Below are 12,361 nucleotides of genomic sequence, written 5' to 3' on the forward strand. Positions count from 1 at the left end.
CGAATAAATACAAGGTGCTACGCTTCAATTAGCAATGAGCGATATAGCAGATTTGACAGCAAAGACATATGAAATTACAAGATTGATACCTTTTGGTAAAGTTACAAGTTATGGTCATATAGCCAAATTAGCTGGATATCCAAAGTATTCAAGGTATGTAAAAATTCGTTTCATATTAAGTCATTCTACATATTTGAACTTATCACTGCTTGGCGTAGGCACGTAGGAAATGCACTTAAAGTACTACCTCCAAATACAGATATACCATGGCAAGTAAGTCAATAACAATCACAACTATTCTTACAACAAAACCAATCTTTGTGAAGCGTTTGATCCACTAATTTTAGGTGACTTTATAGAGAGTCATAAATTCAAAAGGTATGATTTCACCTAGATCGGATTTAGGTTTAGGTGTAGCACGTCAAAAAGAAAGATTAGAAAATGAAGGTGTTCAAGTTGATACTTTAATAGGAAACGGAGGTGAAAAAGTAGATTTGAAAATCTGGGGTTGGTTTCCTGATTCATTGGATGATCCTTGGAGTGATTAAAACATAAGTAGGAAAAGGTAAAAGGTGAGTGACCAGTGTAAATACATTTGTTGTAATTGTGCGAAATTCATGTAATTTATCACGCTTACAATACTAATAAATACCCTTACATACAACTTATATCCAATCCTTAGTACAATCCCGCTGGCTAAAGACACCGCGTCATACAACTTCCTGACTTACATCGAACAACAGTAAGAATTAAAATCACCATACTGAGAAACCTCGTGTATACCACACAAAAAGTGACATCCGGTTACAACTTGCCTTGACCCAAGCCTTGATATAAGAGATGTGTAGAGCGTTCATATTGCGATGGAAGGTGATTCTGTAGCATGGATTTGGCGAATATGGCTATAATCAACCTCATTAGTTTTAAATGCTTCGTTTCATCAATATGTACCGGACTCACGCTCCCGGAACCTCTCTTCAACAGAATCGCACTGCCTCAGAATCTAAATAGACATCGACAATCATTAGCCTTCATGCTTTTCATACCGCTGGATAAACTCACAACTCGATGAGCTTGTTTATGAATCGTTTTCTTGTCTCCCCTCAATGCCGCGCCAGGCAACGTATCAGCTTGATCTTCTGTAACGTAGACATCGAAGTGTTCCTAGAAAGTTTTTATCTTAGTCCATTTCAAATTCGGTATGGAAAAAGGCAGATCTTAGACTCACCATGATATAAACCATTCCAGCAGGATACAATTTCTCGTTATCCATATCCGCTCTCATGGTCTTGATCAAACTGACCATCCAATCACTGAGGATCTCTCCGTCCCCAAGATCAGGCTCATGGTTTCCTTCTTTACTTCCAGGCGTATTTTCTTCCAAGCCGATGACCGGCTTCGTTAATCCACCTTTCTCACATTGAGCGCCTGCTCGACTCTGTTCTTGTTGTTTCTCCTTCTCCTTGTTTTTCTGGAAATTGAACTTCCTCTTATTCAGCCCTATCACCCTTCCTACAATCTCTTCAGCTATATTACCTTCTTCACTCAAAGTCAAAGCGATATTCTTGAAATCCTTGATTCCACCTATCGAGAGCGTAGGCACCAAGTCCGAGTCTTGTACTACACTTGTAATCAGACCTCTGGAATACGCAGTCAAGTCGGGTGATGCGACAGCTGGAGGCCCATAAGCATAACAGTGAATGGGTCGACCTGGTGGAAGGCCAGATTCGAAATTCGTGACGAAAGGTGTTGAGATCTTGGGGTGATCGAATGGGTTCTTTAACTTGGCATTTTGTTTTGAAAATGACTTTGCGGGCATGGCAGAAAGTATGGCTAATAAAGCTGCCACGCCTCCTCCCAGTGAATGTCCAGCTAAGACCAAGCCATATGTAGGGTATCGTGTCAGTGCTTCTTTGATGGTTTCGTGGACCGTCGATTGTTTCACGGTGAGTTTCCGTGCCGATTGCCACATTCCCGCGTGGACATAATAGCTCGCATCGGGGTCGCCTTGGTCAACTTCAATCGATTGGTACTCGCAGGTAAGATCGACCAAAACATCTGACAGTCCAAGTGTACCTCGGCAGGTCCTGGTACAAGGAAACGTCATTTAGCTTGTCAGGCGATAAGGGCGGACAGCATACTCACAATACGATCGCTTGCAAAGAGTGCTCAACCGCAACGTAATGTACCAAGGGGGGTGCTTCTTGCTGTAAAAGGGTGGCTGACGATTCGGTAAAAGATGATAGCAACAAACAATCAATCGGTATATTGGTATGTTGAGCCTGTCTCATATACATTAGCTTTCACTGGGCTTCCTCGCATCTACCAGATAGCTTACAAATGCCCAACTATTCGCATGGTGTTTACCAGTACTAGGGAACATGAAGTCGCTCGAACCTAAACCAAGTATTCGGAGGAAATTTTGGCCATAAGCAGCACTTGAGTACCTCATGAATCGGTGGATATTCCGTATCAACCCCTCGTGAGGGAAGAGATTATCGGAATTGGCGTCACCCTCGTCCGGCATCGTATGGGAAGTTGAAGCTTGTACTTGGCTTGAAGATGTATGCGAGGCCTCTCTGACCGACACATACGGGCTTGATTCGATTGGCGGACGGGAGGTAGTGGCCGGATCTGTCCGTTCTTTCGGGGACGATCGTATCAACATGGAGTGATACGGAGAAGGGGGTGGAGCTCTAACACCTTGTTTTGGGGAAGGAATATCTATCATGAGATCGGCTTGAAGGTCTTCAAAAGGTGGAGTGGATGTGTCAGGAGTCGAATCTGGGCTATCAAAAATTTCCGCCGCCGTTGGAGGTGGTACAGAGCTCGAGGTCGACGGCGTGGACATTTTCAGCATTCTCTTGATCCTTGAGGGAGGTCTAGATCCGGAGTGGGTGCCTGAAGTTCCCCTTCTCCGGCTGAACAGTGTGTCGGAGACGTTACTAGGGGTTTGGGATGCCGGACTCGATGTTGTCCCCGAGCTGGGATCAGATCTCGGTTTATCCCAACCCACATTGTTCAGATGATCCCTGGCGCTTTTCGCCCTATCCCTGGAAGGTCTACGACTACTTTCTCCGCTTCCATCTTCCCGCATAATTTGCCTGATTGTTCTTTTCCTCTGCAACAGCTTGTTTGTCATGGTCTTCAGTACCACTTGGATTCTTTCCGAATTGTGCTGAGGGTGTTCTAGTGCGTCCATATAACTTGCCGTTCCGACGGATTCCTTCTTCTCATCGGGTCTTGAGGGCAAGTGCATGGATGCTCGTTCTTCATCGTCTTTGTGGAGGATATTATCAACTTCTGACCACTCGCTATTAGGCGTCTCTTCAACAGATACGTCTGTACTCGTTTCGATGTCTGGCGAGAATATCGATTCCGAACGAGGCGAGCTAATTATGCTGGTCGCGGATGACCGGATCGGATAGTCCTCGTCATCGTCTTCCAAAGCTTGAACCACGAATTCCGGCATACTCTGTCGACGTCTATGTGACAGAAGAGGTCGGCAAGTTGAATTATCGCTTTGATATTGATCTACCGTGCCGAATAATTGAGTGACAGTGTAGCTTTCCATAATCTCATCGGTGATTTCGACGGTCGACTGTTTGCGTGTTCTCTCACGCTGGGTAGAATCATTCGCTTTTTGCAGAGGTGGGTCATTGTCAGACTCGCCCAGCAGGTCTTGTAGATCTTCCTCGGACCACTTTGTACCAGAATACGCGACCTGGGGGTTGTCGTCACCTGTCGTGGCCATATGTTGCCATAGCTTTCTGTTGGCCTCCTCTAATCTGGGATTGTGAGGATGCGAGGGTGATGCTCGTGCTACTGCGGCTATGGTCGACGGATCGGGTCCAGCGATCCCGTCCAAACTATCTTCTAAAGCAGCTATCGAGAGGGGTTGGGGATTTTCGACGGATTGGGATGAGGTGTACATGTCGATTTGTTCAGCTTGGATGGTACAATCATACAGCCTATTCGTACATCTCGTTAGCTCAGATTGTAGAGATACTTTGAATTACTCACACCTTCATCCTCATCCGTTTCGAAGTCCTATTCCAGGTAGCTACTTGCAAACACGCGAAAGCGGTCAAGGCCTTGGTCAAACCCGACAGACTGGAGGTTATACTTTTCTTTTTCGCTCTTTCATCTTGCAAAACTTCTTTCCGAACCATGGTAATTATTGCACTTAGTGCCCTTGACGATTCATTGGAACCAAATAGATTATCGAAGAGAGATACACTTTCTATAGCGGCAGTATGAGCTGATTGAATGAGATTGGAAGTGAAGAAGAATCCTGACATTGTGAATAATTCTACCATGGTGAAGGTATGATGGATGAAATAAATTCCTAAATTTGTATATTTATCTAATATACCCAAGAAATTATCTGTACTTCCAGCGTCCACTTTCCCGTTATTGTTATTTGGTATTATGATTGGTCCGCCAGATATTAGTGAGAGTAGATCTCCTTCCATAGCTGCTGTTGACATTAAGTATACTCTTCTTGCTGATGATATAGCAGTGATTAACAATCTTCTCATATAACCTAATGACATCCTAGTTGAATATTGTGAAGTTTCTAATATAGATTCTATGAGAAAAGCTGTTACTCTTAGTGTCATTCGAGTGGAAGTAGCGATAGTCGTAACCATTGCTGCCAAAGGAGCTGGAAGGATGGTAGGTAGGTGACTTATATCCGCCAAAGGAGTATAACGAATCATAGGTCCGGGCATGAAATCAACTGCTCCTGGTGTGATAGCATGATGAGGTGGGTGATCGTGTTCTTCTTTAGCCTTCTCGACTGTCATCGGCAGACTTGACGCGTTCATTGTGGAGAGTGTCGACTCAGGTGAGACGGAGAGGAGATCGGGGTATGTGAGATTAATAGGCATGGATGTATTGCCACTCATGATGAGTATCTGCCAAAAGACATTGAAATTGATGTCAAAGCGTGTTGTATGAGGAATTAAGGGTGTGTGTAGATATGTGTGAGGTCAAGGTGAAATTTAGTGATGTTGTAATTCTGCATCACATTTAGCTTGAAGTATAAGATGATAAAGGTCAGACAATTGCTTACTTTCTTTCGGGTAAAAATGTGATTCAATTGATGTTCACCTCGAGTGAATGTTTCATCTAATTCCCTTTTCCGGTCCGAGCTCGATAGTCAAAGCGTTTATGGGTGATACGAGTGAGTAATATTCGCTCTGCTTCATTGTATCATGTTGTATGAATGAGATATTAGACTGAATATGAATCCTAATTGGTATTCAGATGAGACACATCTGTAGGATTGCGCGTTCTGTCACTTCAGTCGAAGCTAAGCTGATGAGTGATTACCTGGAATTGGATCGACCATATATATCTATTGATTTTCCCGTTTTACTGTAGGTTGATATGATGTTGGCGCGTTGAGTTTATCATATGATCCGCCCGTAAGTATAGATATCTATTATTGATTTGAAACTGAAACAGCTATCATTTATAGAAGAAGAAATGATCGTCATACGATGACACGCCGAGCAAATTGATATGTTAAATATTGATATATATAGCTTAACCCCGCAACGTGATCATCATGTGAAAATCATTCCCCGCACAGACCCTGATATCTCGGCATAGACAGAAGAATAACATGGCATTTCTATTTATACAATAGTCTTGCTGGATGTGACAAACGGGCTGTCACACTACCTACCATCACACTGATACATAAACGAATCGTTGTGACGAGTACCTTTAGGTCGTCCGAATCAGCACCCTGTGATTACAGAAGTATTGTAAACTCACTTTTGCGACAGCCTATTATGTAAATCTTCTTCCGCAATTTGAGAGTCGCCCACTGAGGATAAGCCGAAGAGGTGTTAGCCCAATCACTTATACCTGACATAGTCATGAAACCAAAAGCCGGACTCACGTTGATTACCTAGAGTCAGCCAGCTACAACAACAAAGGCGTCAATATTGCGCACTTAACGCGCGACCACGACCAATCTTACGCACCCCGGCCGAGTATTGTGTTTCCTGCCAAACATTTCTAGCTTTCTTCCATGAGGCGCTAATCTAATATGACCGATTGATCAGATCATCGTGAATGCTTGATCTTTGCGTAGGATATTGAACACACCTTTCAATCACACCATACACTTCATCGGGTTTCCTACTCGTCTCTCTAACTTCGGCCACTACTACGTCCGTATCCACTTCTTTTCGTAATTGACGTAAAGAAGGATGAGTATCCCACGGTATAGGCGCGTTCTTTGGGTGATCGGCAGGTAGTTTGAGCGCTATCAACAAATGTTCGCATGTGTGACTAGTCGAATGGGGATATGTCAATCGTTGATATCTGAATCGGACAAAAGACAAACTTACTTTAACCAATGCCCTGTTCTACCTGTTCTGATCAACCTCTGTAGCTGATTGGTCTTCACCCAGACCAGCTCGTCGACTCTTCTATATCCCCAGACCGAGAATAATTCCCTACCCAATTCCATTGCCCGTCCTGTCACCCATAAACAAAGTATACCCCAATCTGGTTGAAGCGAACGAAGGGGTAAAGAGCGCATCTCGTCATCTGTCATGGTGCCGTATGGGAGCTTTAAATATCCAAGAGCTTTAGCTGAATGTCAAACACTCTGTATAGCTTTTGGCATTTTCACTCACCGACATGTGGATATCCTGGATGAAACCAACAGATGAATGGTCAACACGCATAAACCAAGCTACATAAAAGAAAGATACTCACCCATGGAGGATCCGCAACGATGACCTGGAACCTATGAAAATTTCAGCTACAACAAATTGTCTGCAAATAAACGACTCACTGGCCAAGTAACGAATAATCGAAACTTCTAATATCACAATTTATCCACTGAGCAACAGGTGGAGGATTATATCGTTCTCCTATTTTCTTTTCTTCATCACCCAGTAATCGCTTTATAGTTGTAGATGATAAATGTGGTATATCTGGTTTTTTGCTGTTGTGAGTTTTGGCCGATGGTACAACTTGGAAATGCATATATCTGCGGAGTAAGGTCTTCCTCAATAAGCTTTCCAACCTTTCTGACCTACCTGAAAATTGCATAGACCCAAATGACAATTTATTAGATGATCAAGTACTCACCGACATTCCTTCACACCGCCTCTTGGACCATTTCCTTCGCCCAACGAAGGGTTTTTCGCAAACATTGGATCTCCATAGCAAAGATTGAGGTACCTACGTGGGTATCAGCGGTCGGTTGAGACTCGAAATGATTATATGATACGAAGCAGCCCAAGCCACACAATTGAGCCAACTTACGAGCAGTATCCAAGGGAGATATCCGTCCAAGGTCGTATTATAGGTTCATAATGAGCCTATTTCATTATTTGTCAATTTTAACCTTTCTTTTCACAAGTTCGAAGTACGACTCACTTTGTCACAAATTTGTCTTATAGCTTTACATGATTCCAAAGTAGTCTGACTGCATACTGGATTGAACGGTTTACTATTTCTCGGATCTTTGTTTTGAGCCTATCATAGTCAAATTAGCTGTTGTAATGATGTAAAGATGAGTTAATGCGTACAGCTATTCTACGCAGTTTCGTTCTGGCGCTTTCCTTATCAATCAAAGCATTTAATTCTCTGGCTGTATCATAATCTATTGCCCTTGATTCATTAGCTATACAACGTTATGATTGTACAATTCAGGCTTAGAGGAACAATCACGCACGATGTCGTTTTCTGGAAGGACCGGCTTCATTTATTGAAGCTTGATCTGTTGAGAACTCAGCAATAGTCGAGACTTCCATCGTACAGCTGATCCTATGTTGATCCTGCCTTCCGTCGATGGTATATGCAATATGTTGAATGACGGAAGCACCTTCTTAATGATTTGCGTAACTTGGACTTCGCGTCACTTTAATTCATATATCGGATAAACTCGCTTAAACTCGATCATGTCCACTTTTATACTGAATTGTAGATCTCGATATGAATTAAGTGGCCAAAAGATATTTCATCTTCTTTTTCTTAATCTATCATTATATCAATTAAAATTCAAAGATCAAAATCAAAGTCAAATTTAATAGCATACATTCATTTCCCAAAAAAAATGTCAATGATACGTTCTAATTTCTCATCAATTCAATTTTTACGCATACCGATGCGATCAATATTCACTTCAACACAAAAACTAACTAAAAAAATACCTTCATTTAATAAACCAGGACCACCACAATTACCTGCATCAGATCAAGCAGAATTTGAAGCTTTAATAAAATTAAATCAAAGTATTGGTGCTTCACCTAAAATAACAGAATCAGAAAATCCATCAAAATTAATTGAAGAATTAAAACAACATAAAGATATTAGAAAAGGACCAAAACCTGATTTTATAGGTGAAATAAATCCTAAAACAGGTGAAATGGGTGGACCAAAAACAGATCCTTTTAAAGCTGGTGATCAAGATTGGAGTTATGCTGGAAGAGTTACTGTGAGTTTATTATGATTATTTAAGAGGTATGATTGATAGTCACTGATTTATGATGTTTCGATTTAAAGGATTTCTAATCGATTTAGAAAATGTAATATTCACTTGTTTATTAGATTTCAAGTATAAACATTCGTCATATTTCATATATCGGCATGCAAGATCATGAAGCATTGTGATAGATAGACCATTACACTTTGTTTGCTATCTAAGCTAAAGCATGGAAATCATATATATCGAGAATTCGCACGTATTGTGAATAAGCTCGCCGACTGTCAAATCCCTACTACGCATTTGACCACATATGCATGCCCTCGGCGCTACACGATGTTTGCATACCGCAATTGATGATAATCTACATGCGACGCAAGAAGTCTTTATAGAAGAAAACACGGGTATATACAAATTTAAACATATCTGCTGCTGACCGCCCCATCGACTCGCGCCGACTTACCACTTCGACGCCCTTGACGGCTACTCATCAAATGGTGAAAAGCCAAAAAGTCCATCCATACCCTCTATTGAGCAAACTGCCTTGTCCATTCTCTGGCTTGTTCGATAGCTGCGCTTTGGTTTTCTTTCCAATGTTGGGCAACATCGTTGGCGAGAGGATCATCAGGATTGGGAGCTCCGAGAAGGGCTTGGATGGAGAGGCTAGGTGCACTGTAGGGTCAGCGTGATCTTACTACATCAATGAAGCTGGGATTTTGAGCCAGCAGTGCAACGACAACTTACAGGACAGTTCGAATTTGCAACGCTGGTGACCATTTATCTTTGAGGATATCCAAACAGATTCGACCGAGTTTGTCTATACACGGAAAGCATATCAGCGAGTTTTAGGGAAGTGTCCTTCGGCAGTTACAAGCTTACCGATATTTGGGTGGCTGAGAACGTACGATGATGGCTGTCAGCTTCTGGATCTTCTTTGACCAATATATTCGTAGTTGGCGAACACTTACTAGATCTTGGTCAAGAATCGGACTTTTGGTGGGTTCATAGGATATTCCTCAGGTAAGAATAGTTCCAACTTGAATATTCCTCCTGTGAATCAGACGATTTATATCGAGATTGGGGTGTTCGGTTTGCGATTATATTGATACGAGGGACGTCGATGTGAGGGCATTTGGTGAAGCAGATGGCAACATGAAAGGTATACAATGGATTTTTCAGTAAGGAGGCGGTTGGAACGAAAAGCAAATACAAAAACATGATTGAACTCGAATTCCACTCATACATTATAGCAATCCAAACTCACCCTCATATGGCGATGATTCTGGTCCAGTGACAGTAACGTCGAAATGCCTCAAATTGTCATCTTTAGGAGCGGCTGATATACCAGGTGGGGAATCGGCCATCAACCGTTCGGTCTCCTGTCGATTTCAATGTGAGATAGCGATTTTATAGAGCATCGAATGAAGCGTTCACGATGCGCATAGGTAGACGAGGCGGAAGGAGGTACAGAGTCATAGTGAGCTAGAAGTCTACAGCATTTTCGTGAGAATGGAAGTTGGACAAACCTTCAGAATACGCTTGGGTAATGCAGACATCTTGACTCTTTTTTCTCTTTTTCTACTTGCAATCCACCTCGTAAACAAAAACGACCAAATTTATTCTTAACAACTGAAGCGGGATATGAGATGGCTCAGTTAGGTGGTTCTGACTAATTTATGAGATTGAAGCTTGGTCGTTTGGGATCACAATAATAACAATTAAAGCGATCGCTAAGCATGACGTTGAGTACAACTTAGTTGATGACAACCAATATAACCTATTTGATTCCGTCCTTAATCCCCCAAGTGCGGAATGGGATAAAATCGCTTTAAACCCATGGCAGAGAAATGGTACCACGTGTTGGCACTTATCTTTGTTATTGAGTTACCGGTAATTGAATTTCCTGTTTAACCGTAAAAAGTTGGATTGACCGTTGTTTTGTTGGACGAGTTAATCGATTCAATTCATGTTATATCTTTAGACTGATTTAGTATAAGGATATCTGTAGCCTTTTATATCTGTCTCACCATTGCGCTCATTGATCTGCACATTATATCTATAGAGTCAACTTTAGGATCGACACAACATGGCAGCAGTCAAAGAAGGCGATTACGATGGTGAGTCTCGCTCGAATCCCTTATCTCATCCCGCCGAGCTCACCTCATCATCAGGTATTCGAGAACAAGTGAGGAAAATTTTGAAGCAGCCAGGATACGATGATGGTTCTGCTGGACCTGTATTAGTCAGGTAAGCTGAACCGAGTACTACATCATCCAGTGCTGAGATCCAAACAACATGATAGATTGGCGTGGCACGCTTCCGGCAATTTCAGCTTAGTGGAGGTAAGCAGCTGTCATATTCCCTGGTGAAATCTGTTGACGTGATAATCGCAGCATTCTGGAGGATCGAATGGGTGAGCGACTGCATCATCACTTCTGGTCAGAAGGAGCTGACGATATACCTTAGTGCTGGGATGCGATTTCCACCAGAAGTAAGCGATCAAACACTGCTCTGTTGGCGAGTGATAATATAGCTGATGGTAGTTCACCTAGTCTGTCGATCCAGCAAATGCAGGTCTACATCATGCGATATCTTTCTGCCTACCTATACAAGCTGCCAATCCTTGGTTATCTCACTCGGACTTATGGAGTCAGTCTACCTTATCTCGCATCAAGCCGAGGTTGAGAAGTGGCAATTCATGATACTGACTATATTTCACCCATAGCTCTTGCCGGTATAACAGCTATAGAAGCTATGGGTGGACCAAAGATACCTTGGGAGCCCGGAAGAACAGACTATTCAACTGCTGAAGCCGCCGCGGAGCATAGAGGAGATGTCAGTGCGAGGTGAGTTATCGTTAGCTTCTTGTAGGGCAACTTTGACTTGACCTGCTTTGTTACGATAGATTACCGGACGGAGCGTTAGGAGCGGATCACATACGGGAGATCTTCGGTCGGATGGGCTTCTCGGATAGGGAGATAGTAGCATTGTCTGGAGCGCATGCTTTAGGTGAGCTAAGTCGCACAGGTGCAACGCAGTAAAGCTCATAAAAATTTTAGGGCGATGTCATGAAGACCGCAGTGGATTTGAGGGGTGAGTCATAGCAACATCTACGCTGTAATTATAGCTGATAATCCACCAGCCAATGGGTCGTAAATCCCATACGGTTCTCGAACCAATATTACAAGCTTCTATTGAGAGATATATGGAAGCCTCGAGAATGGAAAGGACCGTTTCAGTGAGCTTGCAAGCGAAACTCGATGTAATGCGTAGCTCGCAGCTGACGAAAATACACAGATACGAAGCGACAGTTGCAGGAACGAAACTAATGATGTTGCCAACCGATGTGAGATAGCTCCCCCGGATCTCCGTTTAAGCTGACAATATACGCAGATGGCTCTGGTGCAAGACAAGGAGTTCAAAGTTTGGGTAGAGAAGTACGCAGCAGATCAAGACTTATTCTTCAAGGACTTCGCCATGGCATTTGCCAAACTCATAGGTAAGCTGATAAATGCCTGGATGAATGGCTTGACAGCTGACCAACATATTCTCCATAGAGCTGGGAGTTGAAAGGGATGATACGGGCTTCGCTCAACTGGTCAAGAAAGCCGCTCGAGAAGGCAAACCACTGGATCAAACCCAACGGCCGGGTGGGGGTGGGTGTCCATTTGCCGGAGGTCAAAAGAGGGATGCCAAGCTGTGATCAGAGTTGTCACGTCTGTAGTGTCATTGTAGCTGAAAAGGATCACAACAGTCCTGTGGTCGATTCATGCCATCATCGTACTTTGCATTCTAGATGCTACCGCTCGCCAGTCAAATCAAATGCTGACTATTTCCGCCAAGACACTCCCCAAAGGACCTTGATTTCATACATTCATACCGAGTTTCACTCACAGCATCCTT

At 42.9% G+C, this 12,361-nt stretch overlaps 6 protein-coding genes across 6 annotated transcripts; 3 read left to right on the plus strand and 3 right to left on the minus strand.

Annotated features, from left to right (window-relative positions):
* Positions 1–34: 34 nt before the first annotated feature.
* Positions 35–548, plus strand: I206_105603 (uncharacterized protein; the record flags this gene model as incomplete). Its single annotated transcript, XM_019155243.1, has 3 exons — positions 35–153; positions 219–273; positions 360–548. The coding sequence occupies 3 exons, from the start codon at positions 35–37 to the stop codon at positions 546–548; spliced, it is 363 nt and encodes a 120-aa protein (XP_019011397.1).
* Positions 549–804: 256 nt separating this feature from the next.
* Positions 805–4,829, minus strand: I206_105604 (uncharacterized protein; the record flags this gene model as incomplete). Its single annotated transcript, XM_019155242.1, has 7 exons — positions 805–902; positions 961–1,003; positions 1,063–1,164; positions 1,229–2,087; positions 2,146–2,282; positions 2,339–3,971; positions 4,024–4,829. 7 exons carry the CDS (start codon positions 4,827–4,829, stop codon positions 805–807), a joined length of 3,678 nt encoding a protein of 1,225 aa, XP_019011396.1.
* Positions 4,830–5,783: 954 nt separating this feature from the next.
* I206_105605 (uncharacterized protein) lies at positions 5,784–7,787 on the minus strand (the record flags this gene model as incomplete). The annotated part of the gene is made up of 13 exons (XM_019155241.2): positions 5,784–5,839; positions 5,915–5,937; positions 6,000–6,059; positions 6,124–6,309; positions 6,369–6,592; positions 6,660–6,674; positions 6,742–6,772; positions 6,821–7,018; positions 7,120–7,212; positions 7,297–7,352; positions 7,411–7,509; positions 7,563–7,636; positions 7,709–7,787. 13 exons carry the CDS (start codon positions 7,785–7,787, stop codon positions 5,784–5,786), a joined length of 1,194 nt encoding a protein of 397 aa, XP_019011395.2.
* Positions 7,788–8,089: 302 nt separating this feature from the next.
* Positions 8,090–8,547, plus strand: I206_105606 (uncharacterized protein; the record flags this gene model as incomplete). Its single annotated transcript, XM_019155240.1, has 2 exons — positions 8,090–8,470; positions 8,539–8,547. The coding sequence occupies 2 exons, from the start codon at positions 8,090–8,092 to the stop codon at positions 8,545–8,547; spliced, it is 390 nt and encodes a 129-aa protein (XP_019011394.1).
* A 438-nt stretch (positions 8,548–8,985) lies between these two features.
* I206_105607 (ubiquitin-conjugating enzyme E2 N) lies at positions 8,986–10,014 on the minus strand (the record flags this gene model as incomplete). The annotated part of the gene is made up of 6 exons (XM_019155239.2): positions 8,986–9,121; positions 9,203–9,275; positions 9,338–9,351; positions 9,427–9,508; positions 9,723–9,837; positions 9,985–10,014. 6 exons carry the CDS (start codon positions 10,012–10,014, stop codon positions 8,986–8,988), a joined length of 450 nt encoding a protein of 149 aa, XP_019011393.2.
* A 530-nt stretch (positions 10,015–10,544) lies between these two features.
* I206_105608 (uncharacterized protein) lies at positions 10,545–12,161 on the plus strand (the record flags this gene model as incomplete). Its single annotated transcript, XM_019155238.1, has 13 exons — positions 10,545–10,575; positions 10,630–10,705; positions 10,761–10,800; positions 10,852–10,871; positions 10,925–10,949; positions 11,011–11,107; positions 11,184–11,304; positions 11,364–11,467; positions 11,518–11,551; positions 11,601–11,696; positions 11,756–11,804; positions 11,852–11,957; positions 12,016–12,161. The coding sequence occupies 13 exons, from the start codon at positions 10,545–10,547 to the stop codon at positions 12,159–12,161; spliced, it is 945 nt and encodes a 314-aa protein (XP_019011392.1).
* Positions 12,162–12,361: the final 200 nt, after the last annotated feature.

This window comes from Kwoniella pini, chromosome 7 (genome assembly GCF_000512605.2).
Source record: "Kwoniella pini CBS 10737 chromosome 7, complete sequence".
In the NCBI taxonomy this organism is placed as follows: domain Eukaryota; kingdom Fungi; phylum Basidiomycota; class Tremellomycetes; order Tremellales; family Cryptococcaceae; genus Kwoniella; species Kwoniella pini.